General features: G+C 43.4%; 1 protein-coding gene across 1 annotated transcript; it reads left to right on the top strand.

Moving 5' to 3' along the window:
- Window positions 1-4,169: 4,169 nt before the first annotated feature.
- On the top strand, window positions 4,170-25,162 carry batf (basic leucine zipper transcription factor, ATF-like; the record flags this gene model as incomplete). Its single annotated transcript, XM_084314159.1, has 3 exons — window positions 4,170-4,235; window positions 6,016-6,120; window positions 24,956-25,162. The coding sequence occupies 3 exons, from the start codon at window positions 4,170-4,172 to the stop codon at window positions 25,160-25,162; spliced, it is 378 nt and encodes a 125-aa protein (XP_084170285.1).
- Between the last annotated feature and the right edge of the window lie 1,108 nt (window positions 25,163-26,270).

The following is a 26,270-nucleotide window of genomic DNA, read 5'->3' as shown; positions in this document are numbered from 1 at the left end:
TAGTAGCAGTAGTACTGGTGTCTCCTCCTCTTCATCATATCTGTTAGCAGCAGTAGTACTGGTGTCTCCTCCTCTTCATCATATCTGTTAGTAACAGTAGTACTGGTGTCTCCTCCTCTTCATCATATCTGTTAGCAGCAGTAGTACTGGTGTCTCCTCCTCTTCATCATATCTGTTAGCAGCAGTAGTACTGGTGTCTCCTCCTCTTCATCATATCTGTTAGCAGCAGTAGTACTGGTGTCTCCTCCTCTTCATCATATCTGTTAGTAGCAGTAGTACTGGTGTCTCCTCCTCTTCATCATATCTGTTAGTAGCAGTAGTACTGGTGTCTCCTCCTCTTCATCATATCTGTTAGTAGCAGTAGTACTGGTGTCTCCTCCTCTTCATCATATCTGTTAGTAGCAGTAGTACTGGTGTCTCCTCCTCTTCATCATATCTGTTAGTAGCAGTAGTACTGGTGTCTCCTCTTCATCATATCTGTTAGTAGCAGTAGTACTGGTGTCTCCTCCTCTTCATCATATCTGTTAGCAGCAGTAGTACTGGTGTCTCCTCCTCTTCATCATATCTGTTAGTAACAGTAGTACTGGTGTCTCCTCCTCTTCATCATATCTGTTAGCAGCAGTAGTACTGGTGTCTCCTCCTCTTCATCATATCTGTTAGTAGCAGTAGTACTGGTGTCTCCTCCTCTTCATCATATCTGTTAGCAGCAGTAGTACTGGTGTCTCCTCCTCTTCATCATATCTGTTAGTAGCAGTAGTACTGGTGTCTCCTCCTCTTCATCATATCTGTTAGTAACAGTAGTACTGGTGTCTCCTCCTCTTCATCATATCTGTTAGTAGCAGTAGTACTGGTGTCTCCTCCTCTTCATCATATCTGTTAGTAGCAGTAGTACTGGTGTCTCCTCCTCTTCATCATCATATCTGTTAGTAGCAGTAGTACTGGTGTCTCCTCCTCTTCATCATATCTGTTAGCAGCAGTAGTACTGGTGTCTCCTCCTCTTCATCATATCTGTTAGCAGCAGTAGTACTGGTGTCTCCTCTTCATCATATCTGTTAGTAACAGTAGTACTGGTGTCTCCTCCTCTTCATCATATCTGTTAGTAGCAGTAGTACTGGTGTCTCCTCCTCTTTATCATATCTGTTAGCAGCAGTAGTACTGGTGTCTCCTCTTCATCATATCTGTTAGTAGCAGTAGTACTGGTGTCTCCTCTTCATCATATCTGTTAGTAACAGTAGTACTGGTGTCTCCTCCTCTTCATCATATCTGTTAGTAGCAGTAGTACTGGTGTCTCCTCCTCTTCATCATATCTGTTAGCAGCAGTAGTACTGGTGTCTCCTCCTCTTCATCATATCTGTTAGTAGCAGGAGTACTGGTGTCTCCTCCTCTTCATCATATCTGTTAGTAGCAGTAGTACTGGTGTCTCCTCCTCTTCATCATATCTGTTAGTAGCAGTAGTACTGGTGTCTCCTCCTCTTCATCATATCTGTTAGTAGCAGTAGTACTGGTGTCTCCTCCTCTTCATCATATCTGTTAGTAACAGTAGTACTGGTGTCTCCTCTTCATCATATCTGTTAGCAGCAGTAGTACTGGTGTCTCCTCCTCTTCATCATACCTGTTAGTAGCAGTAGTACTGGTGTCTCCTCCTCTTCATCATATCTGTTAGTAGCAGTAGTACTGGTGTCTCCTCCTCTTCATCATATCTGGTAGTAGCAGTAGTACTGGTGTCTCCTCCTCTTCATCATATCTGTTAGTAGCAGTAGTACTGGTGTCTCCTCCTCTTCATCATATCTGTTAGTAGCAGTAGTACTGGTGTCTCCTCCTCTTCATCATATCTGTTAGTAGCAGTAGTACTGGTGTCTCCTCCTCTTCATCATATCTGTTAGTAGCAGTAGTACTGGTGTCTCCTCCTCTTCATCATATCTGTTAGTAGCAGTAGTACTGGTGTCTCTTCTTCTTCATCATATCTGTTAGTAGCAGTAGTACTGGTGTCTCCTCCTCTTCATCATCATATCTGTTAGCAGCAGTAGTACTGGTGTCTCCTCCTCTTCATCATATCTGTTAGTATCAGTAGTACTGGTGTCTCCTCCTTTTCATCATATCTGTTAGTAGCAGTAGTACTGGTGTCTCCTCCTCTTCATCATATCTGTTAGTAGCAGTAGTACTGGTGTCTCCTCTTCATCATATCTGTTAGTAGCAGTAGTACTGGTGTCTCCTCCTCTTCATCATATCTGTTAGTAGCAGTAGTACTGGTGTCTCCTCTTCATCATATCTGTTAGTAGCAGTAGTACTGGTGTCTCCTCTTCATCATATCTGTTAGTAGCAGTAGTACTGGTGTCTCCTCTTCATCATATCTGTTAGTAGCAGTAGTACTGGTGTCTCCTCCTCTTCATCATATCTGTTAGTAACAGTAGTACTGGTGTCTCCTCTTCATCATATCTGTTAGTAACAGTAGTACTGGTGTCTCCTCTTCATCATATCTGTTAGTAGCAGTAGTACTGGTGTCTCCTCCTCTTCATCATATCTGTTAGTAACAGTAGTACTGGTGTCTCCTCCTCTTCATCATATCTGTTAGTAACAGTAGTACTGGTGTCTCCTCTTCATCTCACATCATGTTCACATGAAATTGACAGAATCAGAATCAAAAAGGTCTTTATTGCCAACTAGTTTTCACAGACAAGGGATTTTCTTTGGTCGTTTTCCGTGCGACATTGGCGGACAGACATTAACAGACAGATAATACAATAAAGAGGTGGAGTAAAATGAAATGAAATATGAACTAAGTTAAGCACAATAGAATAGAATATACTTATGGAATACAATAGAATATAGGCCAGGGCTGTACAACTGCAAATAAAGAGGTTGAATAATATTAAATGGGATATAAATTTAATTAAATATAGCACAATAGAATATAGTACAATACAAATTAAATATGAATATAGGAATAGGCCACGGCTGTTATGTTGGGCAGTTATGACAGTATCAGTATGATCTTCTCATGTATGACATTAGAATTGTGAGAACTGAACATTCTAATGTTGACGATGTCATAATGTGGATGTCTCGGGGTCCTGGCCAAGATTGCAGTGACTGTTCAACGTGCACCACCGAGGCCATGGATCAGCTTCTTACCGTCTTCTGTCCGTGGTCTGTCAACATGGTTTGTGGTCTGTCAACGTGGTTTCATTGCTGGGTTAAGTACTTCTATTCTATTCACTTAATATGCTTACTTCATATATCTATTCTATTCACATATATGCTTACCACTTGTATCTATTGCTATGTCCGCCCATTACAATCACGCAAACTGTCGAACGCCTGTCCAGTCTCCCTGTGAGTTGCTGTCCCGGAGTGATGACCGGAGTGTCGGACGTCCCGTGATGAAGACCGGGAGGATGCGACCCTCTCTGCATGCCCTCCTGTCTCCCTGTCTCCGGCTGTCTCGTAGTGATGACCGGAGTGCTGGACATCCCGCGATGATGACGGGGATGTTGCGACCCTCTCTGCGCCGCCCCCTGTCTCCGGCTGTCTCTGCGTTATGACCGGAGTGTTGAACATCCCGTGATTAAGACGGGGAGGACGCGACCCTCTTTGCGCCACCCCTGTGCCTCAAATAGATCCGCTATCAGCTCTATCTTTAATCTTTCAAAATGTTCAGTTGCTATCGCTATCAGCTCTATCTTAAATGTTTCTAAATGTTCAGTTGCTATTGCATGCACTCATCTGTGTTTCACTACACACATGTGTGTGTGTGTGTGTGTGTGTGTGTGTGTGTGTGTGTGTGTGTGTGTGTGTGTGTGTGTGTGTGTGTGTGTGTGTGAGTGAGAGAGTGTGAGACAGAGAGAAAGTGAGAGAGAGAGAGAAAGTAAGAGAGAGAGAGAGGGAGGGAGGGACAGAGAGAGAGAGAGAGAGAGAGAGAGAGAGAGAGAGAGAGAGAGAGAGAGAATGAAGAGAACAAGTGAGAGAGTCAGAAAAGGAGAAGGAGGAGTGAGAGAGAGATAGATAGTCATTGCTCATTAGGGGATTAGCCCATTTCTCCTTAGCCATTTGCTCGGGTGCTCTCTCTCTCTCACACACACACACAGTACACTCGCATACTCGCTCGCTCACTCACAAACAGAAAGCAGACGCAGAGAGAGGCTGGGGGTTTTCGAGCGCCGCGTTAGGTTATGGCTCAGGGCTCTGACAGATACACCAACAAGTCCCCATCACCATCACCTGCAGGCAGCAAGCAGGTGAGCAGGCACTCTTCACTAAAAACAGTGTGCACTCATTTTAGTTTAGCCTTTTTGAGTTGTTTCCATTTGTTGTTTTTACTGACATTGTTTACATTTTGTTTGTTGTTTGATGTTGGATTAGTACAGATTAATAACTGGATTGTGACAAGAGAATCTGAAGTCCATGTGACAAAATGTTTGATTTTCTAATATGACTGGGTGAGATGTGTCACATATGCCTACATACTGTACACACTTCACTAGCTAAGGCTGAACACCAGACCAGTGACACGCCAGATACCATGGTTAGTTAGGAAGGTTATTGAGTGAGAATGGTTTTGGCGTTGTGTTTTTATCCTTGAGGCGCATTCTTTCTGATTGCTCTCTCCTGATTTTTTGTCACGCTATCCCTCTTTCTCTCTCTCTCTCTCTCTCTTTCTCTCTCTCTCTCTCTCTCTCTCTCTGGAGTGACACGCTTCAGTGTAGGCTTTTTGAGAGTGGCCCAGTTTGCCACCTGTCTGAAGTAGTAAGGAAGGATATCAGGAATCATTGTTGATTTTGGAATTTGATCAAATTGTGAGCAATGGGGAGACGGCTGTTTGAAAAGGCAGCGAGAAGTTTAGCTCTGTATGTTAATGTGGGATATTGCTCATCATCATCCCACTCAGCAGGCTGGCTAAATGGCTTCATGCGTGCCAACCTCCTGCACGTTATTTCCCCAATACAGTACAATTAAATATATAGATGTGTTTTATATGGCACATACTATAAACATTATGTTATTTGGATATGACATATGGATAATCTTCTCTGCTTCAATCTCTGAGAAAAAAAAAGACTGCTTACAAGATTTAAAATGAGCACATCATAATAATAACATTCTCAGATTTCAAAGTATGACACATCATTTGAAAGCTTACATTCTGTACTTTCACAATCTGGACAAATCTGGAAAATGAAAATGGAGACTTGTAGGCATTTTCGCTAGTCCCGGTTACATATATATATTGGGATATAGCAACTTAAAGGACAGCATCATTACACCATGTTGGGTGGGGGCTAGTTGGGTTTGACAACTGCCCCTGGGGGGTAATAAGGTAATAGGTATATTATCGTATATCTAGTAGATATTACACAGTCATTGAAACGATCCCAGGGGTTAGCGAAGGTGCACAGTTTAAGTTTATTCATACATTTTCTACCCAGGGACAGTGCACATTAATCAACATCTTCAGTTTCCACATCAATGGAAATGTGGCAGAATTAGCTAATGAGCTAGTTTTCATCTGCAGTCCCTGCCTACCATGCATGTGTTTATGGTGTGGGAGGAAACCATAGTACCTGGAGGAAACCGACACGAACACAGGGGAGAACATGCAAACTCCACACAGAAAGGCCCCCTGCTGGGGTTCGAACCCAGGACCTTCTTGCTGTGAGGCAGCAGTGGTGACCACTGTGCCGCCCCTTTGACAATACTTAGTTATTCCGATACCACTTAAAGTTTCCTAATCCACCCAAAGTAGCTTTCAGTCTGGAGGGACTGGGAGACAAAACACTCTATATCAGTGGTGCCTGTCGGAATGTAGAGATATTATCTTAACATCTAAACCACTTATTCCAACAAACAATAAATACCACTTACAGCACTCTTAACATAGCCGGAACGGCAGGTATCTGGTGCAAAGAACAGCGTGGACTGGGCTGAGAAAGGAGTCGACCGAGGGTCCAAAATCCTGGACTCTGCCGTTGGACATCTCTCTGCATAAAATGTGAACTTTCGGTTCTTGTGTTTTCTCAGGGCTCCTTGGACGTGTTGAAGAAGGTGATGAGGAGAGAGAAGAACCGGGTCGCGGCTCAGAAGAGCAGGATGAGGCAGACCCAGAGGGCCGACAGTCTACACCTGGTGAGGAGAGAGCGTCTCTCTCGGGGGGGGGGGGCCCTTCCGTCGTCGGTCTCTGGGGGGGGGGGGGGGTGTCACATTCCCACGACTCAAAAGAGTATAGTTAGTAGCCCAATTTATGTCAAACTTGTACTGTAGAATCGACACGTTTAGAGGTTCCCCTGGACCTACATCCGATCTAGTGTCAGTTATGAGGGACATAACTGGGTGTTTGAGATCAAGAGCATTGCTCCGCGCCGTACCAGATATTCCAATCACACGGCAAAGTGCATCATCTAGTTCCGACTGCACAGCAGGACTAGGTTATAGACCCACAGTTTTTCCGAACAGCTTACAATGAATGAATGAATGAATGAATGAATGAATGAATGAATGAATGAAAACGTTTATTTTTGAACATGTATTCTCCACATTCCTCCAAACAAATCACAATATAAATCTCCGTCAAACAGAACAATCATAATGAAAAAGAAATTATTAACAAAAAGTCAAGAGCAATACATTTGTATAATACATTATATATTATATAATATACTTTTACTTATAGTACAAAAAGAAAAAACTTGAGTCGCTTGACAGCAGTAAATACAATACAACACTACATAACACAATATAACATAACTTACAATAACGATGGCCAGCGATTAAGAGTCTGAGTTAGCACACAATGCGAGATATCTTTTCCAGATCTACTCCCAATGAGGCCACTGCCCTCTAATGTAGAAATAATAGGATGAAAATGTCACATCGTAGCTTTTTTGTGATGATCTTGATATCTTGATATTTTGGGCTAGAAGGGAAACATTGCCACTTAACCCTTTCACTACCACACTACAGAAGGTTAACCTTTCACTGCCACACTACCAAATGGTTAACCCTTTCACTGCCACACTACCAAATGGTTAACCCTTTCACTGCCACACTACCACATGGTTAACCCTTTCACTGTGACAATACATAAGGTTAACCCTGTCACTGCCACACTACCAAATGGTTAACCCTTTCACTGCGACAATACAGAAGGTTAACCCTTTCAATGCCACACGGCAAAAGGTTAACCATTTCACCACCACACCACAGACGGTTAACCCTTTCACTGCGACAATACAGAAGGTTAACCCTTTCACTGCCACATGACTAAAGGGTTAACCCTTTCACGACCACACTACAAAAGGTTAACCTTTCACTACCACACTACAGACGGCTACCATCTGTAGTGTGGTAGTGGAAGGTTAACCTTCTGTAGTGTGGTCGTGAAAGGGTTAAACACAGAAGTGTTTGCGCTCCTCTAGATTCTTAGAAACCCTGGCAACCGCCCAAGCCTCACAAAAACCCCCATGCTTGTTACACACGAGCTCCACAGTCGTCATACTACATTAGAAGAAGATTACTTTGTCAATGTACACAAGGCAATTGACATTTGTCGATTTTTGCATATCCCTCCTAGTTATACATATACACACAGTCCACCCAGGTCAGAGTGCAGGGGTTCAGTGCCTTGCTCAAGGGCACTTAGGTGGACACCGTATATGTAATACCTTCAGTCACCAGCTAATAAATTGTATTTATATTGCACTTTTCGTTCACTAAGATCCCAAAGTGATACAGGGTTAAAACTAAAGAATTTAATAATTATTAATAATAATAAAATAAAATACAGAATAAAAATAAAATGTAAATAGAACATAGTTCAAAACATAGTATAAACAGAAAATTAACACTTTGATCGCCATCATTAAAATGCATGATATACCATCCCTTGCCAGCTCTATTTAACATGGAGAAGTTCCCCTTCTTTGCAGGGCTATAACTTTTTTAATTCTATTGCTAGATTGCCATTATTAGGGCCCATTCAATGTCCTATATGTATTGTTCAGGGTGTATCAACGTTAAACTTTTTCATTCACATATTCATACTAAAATATGGTCTAAAGTATAAGTGTTTTTATCTTTTTCTGCAGCTTTCTCCAGAACTTGATTTATAGCTCCAAATGCATTATATTGATGATGAAATACAGTTTGGTAGCGATCGGTGCCAGATAATAAATTTCAACTGGACGTGGTTCTGGAAGTTACTACACATCATCTGATGTTGACCGGATGGGCGAGGGGGCTTTTATAATTCCGTGGGCAACGTTATACCATTCATCTAATGTGGGTCATATGTTCATCATAGCAGTTTATCGAACACGGTAATACTACACGCTAAAACTCACCCCAGTCTCCTCAGGCCGTTGGGCGATCAGCGTGGAGTAGACAGTTTTCGATTATGGGATGTTGAAATGCCCGATCTATTTCCAGGTTGTATAATAGTATATACGTCCAAATCATGTTGTTTTTTCGAGTTATTTCCACCGATCGATGTTCACTGTATCAAGACGGAGTCTCTCTAACATTAGCGAGTGCCCGGACCCCATATGGAGTGAGTCCTGCCGGGTCAAAGGTTGATATCCGGTTTCGATCTGCCGATCGGCCACCAGATGGCGCTCTTGAACCGCTAGAGGGTTGAGAGGAGATCAGCAGTGTGTGTCAGGGCTCCGGAGGGGAAATATGATTCCGATCACAGATTTTTAAAATATTGATATCAAAGACGAGTTAAGGCGTCTTCGGCGGAATGAGCATGACGGGGAATGACGAGTTCCGGCGTTTTCGGCGGTTAAAGTGTTTTAAAGACAACAGCACAAGAAAAAAGAAAATCACAAGGAAAAAAAGAAAAAGCTAGCACTCAAAGGCCTTTTGAAATAGATAGGTTTTCAGGCCTGCTTTAAAAGAGTCCAGGCTCTGTGGTGCCCTCAGCTGGATGGGGAGGCTGTTCCACAGGCGTGGTGCAGCCGTGCAGAAGGCTCGGTCCCCCATGGTGCAGAGCCGGGTACTGGGGACCTGAAGGAGCAGGCTACCTGCAGATCTGAGGGTACGGGTGGAGGATTGTGGAGTGATGAGTTCTGTAGGTAGAGGGGTGTGTGTCCGTGTATGCAGTTATGGGTGAGCAGCAGGATTTTGTAGTTAATCTGGGATGAGACGGGGAGCCAGTGTAGTGAGTGGAGGATGGGGGTTATGTGCTCTTGTTTACGGACTCTCGTCAGGATCCTGGCAGCGCTGTTTTGGATGTATTGCAGCTTTTGGATGCTCTTGCCAGGAATCCCGATGAAGAGTCCGTTACAGTAGTCCAGTCTTGAGGAGACAAAGGCATGGACAAGCGTCTCTGCGTCTGACAGGGTTAAAGTGGGACGGAGTTTGGATATATTTTTTAGGTGATAGAATGAGGTCTTGCAGAGGTGTTTTATGTGGATGTTGAAGGTCAGGTAGGGGTCAAATCGAACCCCCAGATTTGTGACTGAGAGGGGGAGAGGGGGATGACCTGGCCGTCAAAGGTGAGATGGGATATGGGTGAAGACTGAACCTGGTGGTGTGGGGTGCCAATGAGAAGTGTTTTTTTTTTTTTTTTTTTTTTTTTTATCTCTAGGCCATCCTGCCTCCCTAAGCGTCCATGTTGGCTCCGGGCCTCAGTTTCTATTATATTTACAAGGCACTGGGTGACCATGTGGTGGCGTGTTGAGCTACACACTTGGACGCCTTTTCCGCGTGTGTCTGCCGAGGCTTGAGGAATTTGGTCGTGTCGCTCGCTCTTACCAGTTACCAGACATTATTGAGCTAAACATCACCGGTACATGTTTGTCCTGCCAGGCTTTATTCCTCGCTCCGCCCGCCTCTCTACTGCCCCCTGTGACACGGTATCGCCGGCGGGATCGCCACTAGTACCTGAGCAACACTTTAGCTACAACCACTCTTTCTGTTCTTCCTCACGGTACATGGTGGAGGTTTGTTAGTCACTCACTTTCACCGCAACTTGAAAAGGAGCGCATATATCTCCTGCTTTTGCTCCTACGGATGACGTCTTTCTGTCCGAATGCTTTGGGAAGCTCGTTTTTAATCGATGGATTCACTTCCTTCTGAACTCTCCCGACTGATCCGCTCCTCGTTATTCAGCAGGTATATGTAGCGAATAACGATCTGGATGCAACCGGACTAGTTATTAGGGGAACTCCGTTCTAACGTCAGATTTTTACCTCCACTCAGCCATGTGTTTGATCTACATTTCAGTTATTACTGACATTTCTACCCACTTTTCTGAATCAACGTTTTTCTTTTGAACTTTTTCCTTCCTTTGACTTTGACCTTAAAACAAACCCGCAAGCCGTAGGCGGAGGGTGTTAGATCCAGTATTTTGTGATTTGAATCTATTCCTCTCAGCTCTTAGTCCTTCTCTCTCTCTCTCTCTCTCTCTCTCTCTCTCTCTCTCGCCGCCCCGTCAAGACAGTAGCAGAGGGGCGAGTGCAAGTGTGCGGCTTTGGTTTCACCGTCTCATGCAGTAAACAGGAAGCTGTGTTTTCCCTTTCTACGACATGCAAGACCCACTTCCTGTTTCCTCTGTAGTATTCTGTCTTCCGTGTAAACGAGCCGCGGGTTGTGGGCGGGGGAGGGGAGGGGGAGGGGGAGGGGGAGAAGAAAAGGGTGTTTTTTCTGGTAAATAACTGATGGCACAGTGGCATAAACGCAGGGGTTTGCCCAGAGTCACCTGCTGACGGTAAACACTCTACAGCTCTTGTGTTCATCATCATGTCTGGCTGTGGTGTGACGATGACCTTTTAGATCACCCACATTAAACTGTTTCCCCTGTTATTCCCAGAGAGAGAGAGAGAGAGAGAGAGAGAGAGAGAGAAGAGAGAGAGAGATCTGCCTAACCCTTTTACTGCCACACTACCAAAGGGTTTAATACAGAAGGTTAACCCTTTCACTGTGACAATATAGAAGGTTAACCCTTTCACTGCTACACGACAAAAATATGAATAAAACCACAAGTATCCTGTGTTCAGGGGCGTAGCTGGGGGGGGGGGTAGCTTAGGATGACTCCAAGGGCCAAAAAAAAGATTTTTTTTTTTTTTTTTTTTTTACTAGACATCACTCGGGTGTATTATTGATGCTCTCATTGATACTATGTTTGTTTCTGAAGTGTGTGTGTGTGTGTGTGTGTGTGTGTGTGTGTGTGAGATATATATAGAGAGAGGGGGGGCTTTGGTAGACTATTGCATTGGTCCATTCATTGAAGATGAACGCAATGCGACATCCTTTACTAGGCTCACCCACCAACAGTGCAGGTGCTGAACTGCTGATCCGAATGTATAGGTAAAAACCATATTATGCGTTTTCATCAATAAAAAAAACGGCAAAAAAAAATTCCGCTCGCGCGCTTACGCGCGATCGCATTCACTGGGGGCCTACAAATAAATTCTTTCATGGGGCCCAGAATCTGGAGCTACACCCCTGCCTGTGTTAGTCATAGTAATTTTTCTTTTACAAAAGGAGGTAATGGATTCATATAATTAGGATTATGATGTTCTTTAGTCCCTCTATGCATAACCAAAAAGAGAAGAGGAGGTATAGCCTGTCCGTGGTGTCTCTTTTGATCACTTGTCTGACACGTGTGAGCGTGTTAAAGGGCCAGTCCGTAAAGAAAGGGGGTTCAGTTACTTTTCTGATGGATTTGACAGATACAGTATGTCAGATGATGGGAGTACACAACAGATACAGTATGTCAGATGATGGGAGTACACAACAGATACAGTATGTCAGATGATGGGAGTACACAACAGATACAGTATGTCAGATGATGGGAGTACACAACAGATACAGTATGTCAGATGATGGAGTACACAACAGATACAGTATGTCAGATGATGGGAGTACACAACAGATACAGTATGTCAGATGATGGAGTACACAACAGATACAGTATGTCAGATGATGGAGTACACAACAGATACAGTATGTCAGATGATGGGAGTACACAACAGATACAGTATGTCAGATGATGGGAGTACACAACAGATACAGTATGTCAGATGATGGGAGTACACAACAGATACAGTATGTCAGATGATGGAGTACACAACAGATACAGTATGTCAGATGATGGAGTACACAACAGATACAGTATGTCAGATGATGGAGTACACAACAGATACAGTATGTCAGATGATGGAGTACACACCAGGCTCAGATCCTTCCTGGCCCCTACAGTGTAGCTACGCACCATTTTTAGATTGGATTCATATTTATTGTCATTATAGACACAAGACCAGTACAATGAAAAGAGAGGTTTGCCATCTAACCAGAGTGTTTATATATAACAGTAAAGTGCAGTAGAACTATACAATGTACAGGTGATTAAACTGGAAAACAAGTAGGTATATTACCGCTAATTTGCAAAAACTGGAGAGACGCTGGGCCTTGTGTTGTGTAGGTGCCGCCATCCTGGTTTATCTTGGTAGAATTTCCAATAATTTCCTCTCCTGGATAAAAGAAAGTTTCAGTACGTTCCTGTAATGGTTGTTGTTTTTTAATTATCTCAAAACCTTTTTTTGTGGGAACAGGGTGGAAATTAATCCCATCCTGAGCATGACATAAGAGCAGAATAGCTGCTAGACACTAGGGCTGCACGATTTTAGGAAATAATCGAAATGCAATTTTTATGACAGATATTGCGATTGCGATTAAATTTGCGATAATATTTTTTTTTAAATGTAAGCAGCCCCACAGAGGTTTATTGTAAAATGCGGCTTGCATCTGGCCTACGCGGTGGGTCTTTTCGGGACACCGAGCCTGAAAATGTTTATTTTTATCTGGGAATCGATACCGGTACCCAACGAAACGGTACCTTTTTTTCTGTACTTTACTCTCCCTCTCTGAAGTCTAAACTTCACAACACACAATCTAAAACCCCTTACATCCCTCTCCCCTTTTTGCGATTTGCTAATTGCATCATTCCAAATCGCGATTTCAATTTAAAATCGATTAATCGTTCAGCCCTACGTAGACACTAGACAGTCTTGTAGCCTCTACCTGTCATAGTCCAGTGGTTCTCAGCCCTGTCAAGGACGCCCCAGATTGAGACACTTTAGGCTGTAGACCTCCGTTTGATAACATCTTGTCTCAGGGACCTCCCATCTGAGAAGGTTTTGGTTAGACATGGTGTCTATAGCTGTCTGTACTGTAGTTGAGGAGATAACAATTCAATTCAATTCAAAAAACTTTATTAGTCCCGCAAGGGGCAATTTAGAGCATGATATGGCAAACAGCTGCATTTCTATACATTCAAGACAAAACATGACAAAACAGGGACAAGAGACATACATGACACTTCAAAGCACAAGAGACATGGGCGGCTAAGTGGCGCAGTGGGCAAGGCGCTCGCCACTAACGCAGGAGATGCTGGGTTCGAGCCCAGCTCTCTGTGTTGCTTCCGGCTTGGCTGGTCGTTCATACTAATACAATTGGCAGTATTAGGGGGTGGGAAAGCCGGTGGGTGGGGATCGGACGCTGTGGACAGCGACTCCTACAGGTCGGTTGGTGCACCTGTACAGCAGAATCAGGAAGTATCGGGGGCAGCGTGAGCCTCCCACGCGTTACTCCTCGCCACTGAGAGATCGCGCTGTGCAGGTGAAAAGATGCAACGGCTGCCTCCTCGTGTACCGGAGGGGACACGTGATGCAAGGTTTCGTCCACATTGCAGCCGACCAGTGGGAGGCATAGTCTAACAAAGTTCGAGACAGGGGAGGGTAGAATTGGATAATACGAAATTGGGATGGGAGAAAAATAGAAAATGGGGAGAAAAAGTAGATAAAAAAAAAAGCACAAGAGACATGACACTGCCAGAACAGGATCCCTAACAGTAACAGTGGAGAAAGTGAGACCTATGATCAGAATAGTCATCTTATTATATTCTCTCATTAGGAGATGTTTTATTGAATACAATTAAAAAACTAAAAAAACTACTCCTTCTTCTTCTTCTTTTCTATTTGAATGAACACATGCTGTTTGGATGAAATGCACGCTGTTTGAATGAAATGTGTGCCGTTTGAATTTCAAACAGTACAAGAAAAGTGTAGTGGCCGACTGTCATTCCTGGGTGTGCTGACAGTCGTCCACGATGCACCCGCTAATGTGCCTTTTCACGCTGTACCAAAGTTGTGATGTTGAATGAATTGAATGTCCAAAGTTGCCGCCGGTTCGGTTTACAGGGTTTATTGTTGTCCAAAGGTAAATGATAGTAAATGAAGGGTTAAACAGAACAGTCGTCAATTGCTCCGTGGTCAGTTCCAACAGTGAAACAGTAGCGTTTGAAGGTAAAACCTCGGCAGGTGCACGAGATTCCATTGATCACCTTGGCTATTTATAGTTATTGAGTGGTGAGCCCCCTAGTGTCCAAACATAAATGGTTCAGTGCATGGTTCTAATATATATATATATATATATATATATATATATATATATATATATATATATATATATATATATATATATATATATATATATATATAATATATATATAAATGGTTCAGTGCATGGTTCTAATATAATATATATATAATAATAATAATATAATAATATATAAATCCACCAAGTCGGTTTCTGCCTCTACACACCGGCCCCTTAATTGTGCACCAAAACACAATTATAAAATGATATATGCATCAAAGAGGCAAAGAAGCCGACATAACCTACAGTCAATGCTAATGTCCTCATAAATAATCAATTTCAAATCATAGTTCTAAACACATAGAAACTTGACTGGGTCCTGTTGTTTTCACCTGTTGTCCCTGAGCATGGGAAGAACAAATCAGTTAGTGAGTCAAGTAACAGTCAATAACATTCAAAATGTTTCAAAGCATAGGCTGTTGGTCAGGCTCCGGTCCAACAACCGGTTCAGTTATTATTATAAACATACAAAATCTATTTGAGCCAAAAACATAATGCCCTTTTTCTTTTCCCCCCTTTTTTTTAATAACAGAGCCATATAGCTCTGATAGGCTATATGCATATGTCTATTCAATGTTTATTCATTGTTCAACAGAGCCCTATAGCTCTGATAGGCATATAGCCAATGTCTACTGGTTGTGACCTTCCATCAGAGTCATCAGGACTGTCAGCGGTAAGTCTGTCAGGAAGTCTCAGCCGGCTTTCCCAGGTGTCCCTGCTCCGTCTTCTCTTATAATTTTTTCTCTTGGAAACTGGCATGATTGCAAGTGTTTGGTCATCACCGGCCCCGGTAACACCATGGGCTTCCAGAGAAACCATTCCACTGCCGGTTGACATACCCGTTTCAACCGTCTTTTGTCCTTCATCCTCTTCATCTTCATCAGATATCAGAACACTTTTGTCATGGTGTTCATCTGAACACGCCTCCTTTTCTTCTGATACTTCTACCTTGGTTCTGCTCTTTCCCGTTGGCTTGCCATTTCCTCCAACACTCTTGACCTCAGCAGGTCCGTGCAGAGTAGAGCTACGTTTTGGGAGATGCACTTCTATGCTTGTTTGATGTAGATCAGTGTGAGACTGAGGGGCTTGGGTATGAGAGGTTGTTGGCAGCACATGCCGGCTTCGACCAGCAGGGGCAGCACATCTTGTTTTAGCAGTATGGCTTGGCCACTGGTCCACCTCTTCTACTCCATCGTCTTCCTCTTCTTTATCACTGTCCTCCTCCTCGTCTTCATCACTGTCCTCCTCTCCTTCATCACTCTGGCTATGCAGTTTGTTTTCGTCATCGGCGTCCTCTTCTTCATCATCGACATCATCGACGCCCGTCCTCCTCACCACCATCATCATCATCATCATCGACGTCATCGACGCCGTCCTCCTCACCACCATCATCATCATCATCGACGCCGTCCTCCTCACCACCATCATCATCGACGTCATCATTGACGCCGTCCTCTTCTTCATCGCTGTCCTCTCCTCTGGACTCTGGACTCTGTATTTTGTGCTCGCACTCCTTGGAGCTGAAATCAACACCGTGATTAGTAAAAACATTATCATTGGCCGGTACAATGTTGCGCCTCTCAGCCAAGACTCCCATCGATGATGCCCGCCTGGCCGCTTGCCTGGCTGCTCGCTCGGCTGCGCGCCTGGCTGCGTGTTCGGCTGAGAGCTTTTCCTCTTCCAATTTCCTATCACTTTGTTGTTTCTTTATCCTGCTTTCCAACTCGTGTCTCAAATCTTTAAGGTTTACATTGGCAAGGGCAGTTTCATATTTCCAATTATTTTGTTGTTTCTGAAGCAAGTTTACAGTGGCAATGCGTATAAACAAGCATTCATTTTCGTCTTCAGCCTTTCTTAGCCGAGAGCGTACCCATAAGATTTCCTTTTCATCTTCAGCCTTTCTTAGCACGGCTTCTTCTTTAATTGCAATTTGCCTCCTTCTCATCTTGGCTTCAGATTTTGTTATTTATTCTTTCCAATTCCAATTTCAAATCCTTAAGGTTTAAAGCGTTTAAATGGGCAAGGCGTACAGATTTGCTGGTTTGCCTCTTCCTCATCTTGGCTTCAGACATTGTTACTGTATTCTTTTTATTTTTTATTTATCCTTTTGTAATTTGAATGTTGCATTCACTTAGCGTGACGTCAAAGAGGGTTTGCGTTTCTTCCTGCTTATGAATGCAGTAATGTAGTTATAGCTTTTGCCACACATCTACATCAATGTCCAAGAGAACAGTTTACACATGTTCAGTGACGACACTAATTACGATGGCTCCACTTCTAAACGATACGGCACATCGTCAGTTCCATATCCTTCCACAATATCGTAATCATTCAGTTGCCAATGTGCCAACGTTATTCCGTTTCCACACGTCCATACAATATTAATTGTGATGGTTCCACATTTAATTCTCCGTTGCACTGTCCACTGTTGTATTATATATCGGAATCAAATCATAGTTCATTGCGTCATCTAGTGTCCAGTTTCCACACGTCCAGACAATATTAATTGTGATGGTTCCACTTTCTAATACGGCGCATAGTCCGTTCTATAATCCACAGCATCACAATTTAATTAGTCCGACGCTAGAATTCTCCACAGCGTTCGCAAGGAAGCAATGTCCCGAGTCAGTTCCATTCATAAATACAGCAGCGTCCACCAAACAATTTCAGCATAGCGTTCAAACTATTTATCTTCACGGAAGGCTTTTGCTCTTCACGCTACTATCCATTTCATCAACAGAGGTACTTAAAGGCCAACTTGCATGTTGTATTTTTGTTCAATAAACAATGTGGACTAGGCCAACGGTGACTTTCATGAAGAAGGAAAAGAAATGTATTGAAATTGACCCAGTTTTAGCGTTTTTATCAAACATTTTGTCTGCCCAACACAATCACCACGCACGTGGATATTTTAATCAATGGTTCATAACGTGCGCGTGTAATCGAAATGATGTCGTCACAACAGGTGCAGGGCACCAGGGGGCTCTGAGAGTCACACACAGCTAGTGGCAGGCACTGCAGGCAGAGAGCCTTGCTACTACTAGCCGAATGAAAATGTATCTGTTTCACCTAACAACACTATTGCTCCGTGATCATAGCCATCCATCTCTAAAGCTAACCACTATTTGTAAAAGCCACAACCACGTTACCATATTTGTAATAATGTAAATCATTGTGTCGTTGTACATATTGTGTATACACCGTTAGAAGCTAACATAGCTTAGCTTGGTAGCTATTGTGCTAACAACATATCCCGACGTCCGGCTCGCTGGCCGGCATGAACGCCCGACCCAAAATGGTTCTCTCCTCTCTGTACACCCCCGTCCCCACGGGTACCCTGCCGCGGCAGCCGTAGGGTGCTCGAGCCCGTAACGCTAGTGGTACACGATAGCTATGAGCTAACTAACGCTACAGGCTCAAACACCCTACGGCCGCCGCTGTTGTCGCGTCCACAAGCTCCCCGGCAGGACACCCGCGAGAACGGGGGCACACAAAGAGGAGAGAACCACCCCAAATCGGGCACTCATGCCGGCCGACAAGCCGGACGCCGCGGCACGTTGTTAGCACAATAGTAGCCCGCTGTGATGCACCGAGTGGGCCACCATTGATCAACATGCAGCGACATGTAGCTTGCATGATGCGTGTGCAGTGCTTTGCCACACTGGTCTGAGAAGAGGACCTGCACATGATTTTACTCGTTCCCCAAACTCCTCTACATGCCCCGATCTAAAATGGTTCACGACAGTAGACATAATGCTAACGTTAGCCAGCGCCATATATACAGTAGAAGCCCTCGAGAATCACGTCCCCACTGCCACTCATCTACCACTCCAATGTCACTTTAGAACTCACTCAGGTGTTAATTTTCGGGGGCTGGTACTTAATTTAAGTGCTTCCCCAGGGAGGGGGTCGGGGGCTACTGCCCTCAGACCCCCAAGATAATTTTTATATGGGCAGTCTGACTTGGCGTACTGACCATATCGCTGCTGTCGGGACAAAACCTCATAACTCCAAAAACCCAACTTTTCAGCAGATGAAAAAAACTAACACAGATTTGAGGGTGAATAGAGTTAGGAGGTTTAGACAGATGATCGGTTTAATGCTTTCCCATTGTTTACACTTTGTAAAACCCACACACACATATGGAGGATGATCTACGGAGTTGATTTATATAATAAAAAAAAAATTAAAAAAATGGAGTTATGAGGTTTTGTCCCGACAGCAGCGATATATTAGTGTTGCAATGCATGATAAATAAACAGTGAAAAAATCTAAGAAATCGGATGGGGCTGGGACATTTGGGACGAATAAAAATGTAAGATGAAAATCTCCCCAGCCGTGGAGGTGTGAAATCTGGCCCGGTCGAGAACAATAGGAGTCACAAAATCAGAGTGGTGAAGTAGTGGCAGAGTAGCAGTAAATGCCTGACTTCTAAGGGCTTCTACTGTACAGTAGTACTATGACCCGGACAGGGCATAAGGCATACGTTTCCTGAAGTGACGTCACGGCCGTGCTAGCGTCTGATACGTTTTTAGATTTGCTCGTGCATGTTATTCGTGCGTGGACCTTTTTAACCATTTCTGAGTGAAATTTCCGGCGTCAAATGGAAAAAAATTTAATTAAATTAGATACCAATGATGTAAACTACCCATAATTGCAGAGTAGGGTTTAACCTGCAAGTTGGGCTTTAAAGATCTTCTTACCTCCGCCTTTCCTTGGTGAGGGAGGTTATCCAACTTTATACTCACATGTCCTTCTATAGTGAGGGTAACTTCAAACTTTGTACTCACGTCCTTCTGTCGTGAGGACACTTTCAAACTTTCTTCTTTTCACTCACGTTCTTCTGTCGTGAGGGAACCTTCAAACTTTGTAGTGGCCGACTGTCATTCCTGGGTGTGCTGACAGTCGTCCACGAGGCACCCGCTAATGTGCCTTTTCACGCTGTACCAAAGTTGTGATGTTGAATGAATTGAATGTCCAAAGTTGCCGCCGGTTCGGTTTACAGGGTTTATTGTTGTCCAAAGGTAAATTATAGTAAATGAAGGGTTAAACAGAACAGTCGTCAATTGCTCCGTGGTCAGTTCCAACAGTGAAACAGTAGCGTTTGAAGGTAAAACCTCGGCAGGTGCACAAGATTCCATTGATCACCTTGGCTATTTATAGTTATTGGGTGGTGAGCCCCCTAGTGTCCAAACATAAATGGTTCAGTGCATGGTTCTAATATATATATATATATAATATAATATATATATAAATGGTTCAGTGCATGGTTCTAATATATATATATAATATAATATATATAATAATAATATAATAATATATAAATCCACCAAGTTGGTTTCTGCCTCTACAAAAAGTCACATACACGTTTCATCCAAACAACAAAACTTTCATCCAAATAGCATGAGTTTCATTCAAACAGCACGCATTTCATTCAAAGTTTGAAATGCGTGCTGTTTGAATGAAACTCATGCTATTTGGATGAAAGTTTTGTTGTTTGGATGAAACGTGTATGTGACTTTTCTTTCTTTCTCTTCTCCCCTCCTAAGTGTGCTAACCCCTAAAGAGACAACATACCCCCAAGTAAGCTGGTCTCTGTTTTGCCTGTTGTAGCTTACATAGTCCCTTGAAATGGTAACAACACATTATGTAATAACACTGCATTATGTAATAACTTGACAAAAAGTCATACATTTTTACTTCATTATGTAATTATGTATGTATTATTAATTTTGTAATAATCTGCCACATTTTGTAATATGAATGCAATACATAATACATTTCCCCACATTTTGTAATAAATGATTACATATTGTGTTGGCTATTACAAAATGTGGGAGTTGCACTTCTTTTATGATGAAAATGTAATAATATGGTGCATTATGTAATAACCAACCACAATGGATGTCTTCATCTGTATAATTACAATTTTAACAATGAAGCTGAATTATACTTCCCATATATAATATAGTGCCCCCCCCCCCCCCCCCCCCCCCCCCCTTGGCATTATGGCTCAGTTTCAACAACTGGCTGGGTGAGACATTCAGGCCCATGGGATTATTACAAATGCGGGTGTTATTACACAATGAAGTTAAATTGTATTACATTTTATCGAGTTATTACATAATGCAGTGTTATTACATAATGTGTCGTTACAAGTGATCATTATATGATATTCTGTACCCGCAAAAAGCTAAAACAAAAGGCTGGCTGTCACAAAACAGTCACATCTAGAGACCTCAAAACCTACTCTAGCGAGGCCTTTAACCTTGAACTGGAGAGCCTGGACTGGTCAGATGAGCTCAATGGTACACTGGTTGAAGAAACATGGCTTGGTTTCAAAACCAAATTTTCAACAATACTAAACAACATGGCCCCCCTAAGAACCACCAGGGTAAAAAATCGCGCTGAGCCGTGGATGCACACTGAGTTTCGTAAAAGTCAGTCAAAGCTTACCAAAAGCACGAGCAGTGAACTCCAAGCCCACATGACTGAACTCAAACTAGAAAGAAACAGACTAAGAAATGACGTAAACTCCATGATCAAAACTGCTAAAAAAAAATTCATCAATGACAAAACTGAGGAAAACATAAACAAACCACGTGAACTTTGGAAATTACTCAATAATCAACTAGACTGCAGTAAAAAACTTAAAACCAGATTCTCAAACATAAACATAAAGACGGACAACACGCTCATCACAGACAAGCTGGATGTAGCCAATTACTTAAACACTTTCTTCACAACCATAGCCACAACACTGGTAAACAAACTACCCTCCCACTCAGGGCATTATGGGGTAGAACACATAGTATCATACTACAAGAACCTAGGGGTCCACAAAGACGACTTCAAACTGGAAATGGTAACAACAGATGAGGTACTCAAAAAACTGACCGTCATCCAACCGAACAAGGCCACTGGCCATGACAACATCCCCTCCAAATTCCTCAGAGACTCAGCAGCCGCCATCACCCCAGTCATCACACACATAATAAACCTCTCCATAAAACAGGGACACGTCCCCAAGGACTTCAAAATTGCGAGAGTAACACCCCTGCACAAAAAGCGCAGCAAATTAGACCCAGGCAACTACCGCCCTGTTTTTATCCTTACCTCTATCTCGAAAGTCATGGAAAAAATTGTATACGAACAGGTCGAAAAGTACCTTGCGGAAAAAAATCGAATCTACGAATTCCAATCTGGCTTCAGAACATCCCACTCCACTGTCACATGCCTTCTCTATTTAAATGACCACATCAAACAAGAGGTGGATGCGGGCAAATACTGCGGCATGGTCATGCTGGACCTACAAAAGGCCTTCGACACTGTCAATCACACCATTCTGATTGACAAGCTAAAAGCTATTGGTTTTGATAGTCTATCAGTGAGCTGGATGCAATCCTACCTGGAGAGGAGAGAACAGATGGTGGAGGTAAACGGTACCTTTTTTTTTTTTGATCCACTTTTTCTCCCATTTTCTATATTTTCTCCCATCCCAATTTCGTATCATCCAATTCAACCCTCCCCTGTCACGGACGCTGTTTCTTGCCTCCCACAAGCCGGCTGCAATGTGGACTAAGTCATACATAGCACAAGTCCCCTCCGGTACTTGAGGTAACAGCAGTCGCATCTTTTCACCTGCGCAGCTCGATCTCTCAGTGGCGAGGAGTAACGCGTGGGAGGCTCACGCTGCCCCCGACACTTCCTGATTCTACTGCGCAGGCGCACCAACCGACCTGTAGGAGTCGCTGTCCACAACGCCCGATCCCCACCCATCAGTTTCCCACCCCCTAATACGGCCAATGTGTATTAGTAAGGACAACCAGCTAAACTGAAAGCAAATGTGGAGCGCTGGGCTCGAACTGACGAGCCCAGCGTCTCCAGCATTTTGTGGCGAGCGCCTTGCCCACTACGCCACGTAGCCGCCCATAAGGTAAACGGTACCCTATCCCCCCCCCCCCCTCCCAGTGAGCTGTGGTGTTCCACAAGGAAGCATACTAGGACCGCTACTGTTCCTAATTTATGCAAATGGGATGTCGTCAGCTTGTGACTGCAACTTGTTCCTGTTTGTGGACAACTCAGCCTTGCTGGTCTCTGACAAGAACAAGTTACATGTTGAAAAAACCCTCAGCTCGGAACTAGGCAAAATCTGCATATGGCTCGCTGATAACAAACTATCATTACACATGGGCAAAACAGAGTCCATTCTCTTCGGTTCAAATAACAAACTCAGCAAGACCGACGGCTTCTCAGTTACAGTGGGTGACAATATTGTCACAAGGAAAGATGAAATTACCTACCTGGGTTCCATCCTAGAGGCTAATCCTTCCTGTGACAAAATGGCATCCAATGTAATAAAAAAAGTCAACCAACAAACTCTATTCTTGTACCGGATCTCCTCTCTGGTAAACAAGAATACCCTGAAGACTCGGGCAGGAGCACTCATTCAAGGGTACTACGACTATGCTTGCACCTCATGGTACCAAAGCACCTCAAAGGCGCTAAAAACAAAATTACAAACATCTCAAAACTAACTGGTCAGACTACTGCTTGACCATACTCCTAGAACCCACCTCACCCCTGCCCACTTTGACAACCTAGGATGGCTTAGAGTAGACGACAGAGTACAGCAACTTGCAATGGGCCTGGTCTACAAGATACACTACACGACCAAGGTACCCATGTACATGTCAAAATACTTCCCAAAGGTCAGTGAATACCATGATCACAACACCAGAGGGAGCTCCACAAATCATGTTAAACCCAGATTCGGCTCAAACAAGGGACTAAACACGTTTCGCAATTATGCCACATCAATGTGGAACACCCTACCCAAAGCTGTAAAGGAATGTGAATCACTACCCACTTTCAAAACCACTCTCAAAGAACACCTACGGGAGACTGCAATTCGAAGCTGGCCCCTGTAAATGTCCTAACCCAACCCCCTCCAATGTACAGTAAATGACCAAGTATGGTTTTGTTAATATTCCAATGTACAGTTTTGCTTGTACAGTTGTACAGTGTCCCCCACCCACCCCTCCTATCCAACTCCCCCCCCCACCCCACCCGCCCAACCACCACCAAGGTACAGTCCCCCCCCCCACCCAACCCCACCCCACCTACCCAACCTCCTCCAATGTACAGTTTCTACGTCAAATGTATATACTCTCTTTTCTGGACTCTTTTTGTATCACAAACAGTACTGTATTTGCAAATCTGGTATGTCATAAATGTATGTTATGATGAATTGAAAATGGGGTACCCTGATGTAAACAAGACGAAAGTCTGTCTCTGGTCTGCATCCCCTTAACACTTTGGCTGCCGGAAAATGCCTAAACACGTCATTCCCGGCCATGCTCAAGTTGCCGAAGACGCTTTACAGCGTCTTTAATATCAATATTTCAAAAATCTGGGATCGGATTCATATTTCCCCTCCGCTGGCCTGAGATCCACCAGGAGGACCCACTGAGCTCTCTGGCGGTTCAGGAGCGCCATCTGGTGGCCGATCGGCGCAATCGCTTAACAGGAAGTGCTATGGAGATTGTGCTGGTCGGCCGTATTACTTCGGGGCACTAGCTATAGGTTCCGGGACTCGATCTCGACACACTACATAGCGATCGATTGCCAATAACTCGATAAACAACATGATTTGGACGTATATACCATTATACAAGCTGGAGATGGACCGGGTAAATCGACATCCCATAATGGTAAAATGTCTACTCTACGATGATCGCCCAACGGCGCGCGGAGACTGGGGTGAGTTTTAGCGTGTAAAGTTACCGTCTTCGATACTAACTGCTATTATCAACATTTGACCCACATTAGATGATTGATATAACGCTGCCCACGGAATTATAAACGCCCCCTAGCCCATCCGGTCAACATCAGATGACGTGTAGTAACTTCTAGAAGTACGTCTAGTTGGAATTTTTTATATCGCGCTGATTGCCATAAAACTGTATTGCATCATCAATATAATGTATTTGGGGCTATAGATCACATTCTGGAGAAAGCTGCAGAAAGAGATGAAAACATACTTATACATTAGACCATACTTTACTATGAATATGTGAATGAAAAAGTTTAACGTTGCTACACAATGAACAATACATATAGGACTTTGAATGGGCCCTAATAATGTAGCAATAGATTTAAAAAGTTATAGCCCTGCAAAGAAGGGGACTGTCTCTATAGACAAATAGAGCCGGCAACCTACGGTTGATAATGAATTTAACAATTGTATGTATTGAGCTGTACTGTACTGTACCCATTCTGCAATCTGTTAATAAAGTTTTCAATCAATCAATCAATACAAGGTCTCTCTGCATCACTGTGTTCGTTTGGGAAAAGACGATGTTGCCAATTTGTCATTTAAATAGATTTAAATTAAACGTGGTTATTAGTGGATTGAGATTTTCAATGACGGTGCCCTATAGCTAAACTATAGAATTCTACTTTAATTTCTACTGTCGCTCTCCTCCTCTCTGTACTCAACCCCGCACCATCTCGTTCTCAGGAGAGCGAGGACCTGGAGAAGGAGAACGCCGCCCTGAGGAAGGAGGTGAAGCTGTTGACGGAGGAAGCCAAGTACCTCGCTTCTGTCCTGAGCAGCCACGAGCCCCTGTGTACCGGCCTGGCGCCGCAGACGCCAGACCTCCTCTACTCCCCCCACCACAGCAGCTTCCACCACCAGCACATCGCCGTACCACAATACCAGCACTAACCCGACAAGGCCGCCGACTAGGGGTGTAACAATGCATCGATCCTAAGGTCGAATCGCATCGAATCGTGGTCAAATGAAGAGATTTCATGATGCATTGAACCGTTGCCTGAAGAATCGTAATCGAATCAAATCGTTGTGGGGTCAAATATTTACACCCCTATTATTGACCTATAGTCCATTCATGCTGAGTGAATCAGTTCCCCCAGCCACATTTGTGTATTCAAGTTTTTGGGGGGAATTAACTGATCGAAAATGTATCCAATCGCATTGAAACGAATCGAATCATGGTCAAATGAAGAGATTTCATGATGCATTGAATCGATGTCTGAAGAATCGTAATCGAATTGAATCGTTACCATTACCCTACCGCTGACTGACCTCAGGAACAACTGAATGAACTCTGGGAGGTAGGAGAAGGGATTGATTGATTGAAAACTTTATTAACAGATTGCAGAATGGGTACAATACAGTACGGCTCAATACAAACAACTGCTAAGAGGATGCAGACCAGAAAAATACTTTCGTCTTGTTTACATCAGGGTCCTCCATTTTCAATTCATCAAGGCATTTATGACATACAAGACATACAAATATACAGTACTGTGTAAGAAAAAGAGATCATAAAAAAAATAAAAAAATAAATATATATACATCCGAAGGGGAGGAAACTGTACATTGTGGGGGATTTGGACATTTACCGAGGCCAGTTTTTAATTGCAGCCACCCGCAGGTGCTCTTTGAGAGCGGTTTTGAAGGTGGGTAGGGATTCACATTCCTTTACGGCTGTGGGTAGGGCATTCCACATTATTGTGGCATCATTGCGAAACGTGTTTCACAACACGGGAGGGACAGGGAGCCTGTAGATGTTGGGTCTTTGCTCAGTTGTTCTACACATGATAGTTTGAGTCTTTTTTTTTTTCTTCTTTTTTTTTCTAAAGGCACAATCCGTGATTGTAGTATGGTGGCCCCTGTTGAAACACAGTCATCCCATTTACTGGATTCAATTGCATGGTCATTTAATGGATTGAAGTTCACTTTTTCATGATGAAATGTATCATCTGAGCCTTTTGATAGGTTTGGCAGTACGGGTGTCAGCTAAACGTGAACT

This window comes from Notolepis coatsorum, assembly GCF_963971535.1.
Source record: "Notolepis coatsorum genome assembly, chromosome: 5".
NCBI classification, from domain to species: Eukaryota; Metazoa; Chordata; class Actinopteri; order Aulopiformes; family Paralepididae; genus Notolepis; species Notolepis coatsorum.
Note: the sequence above shows the minus strand (reverse complement) of the source record. Positions and strands in the feature narration are given on the sequence as shown.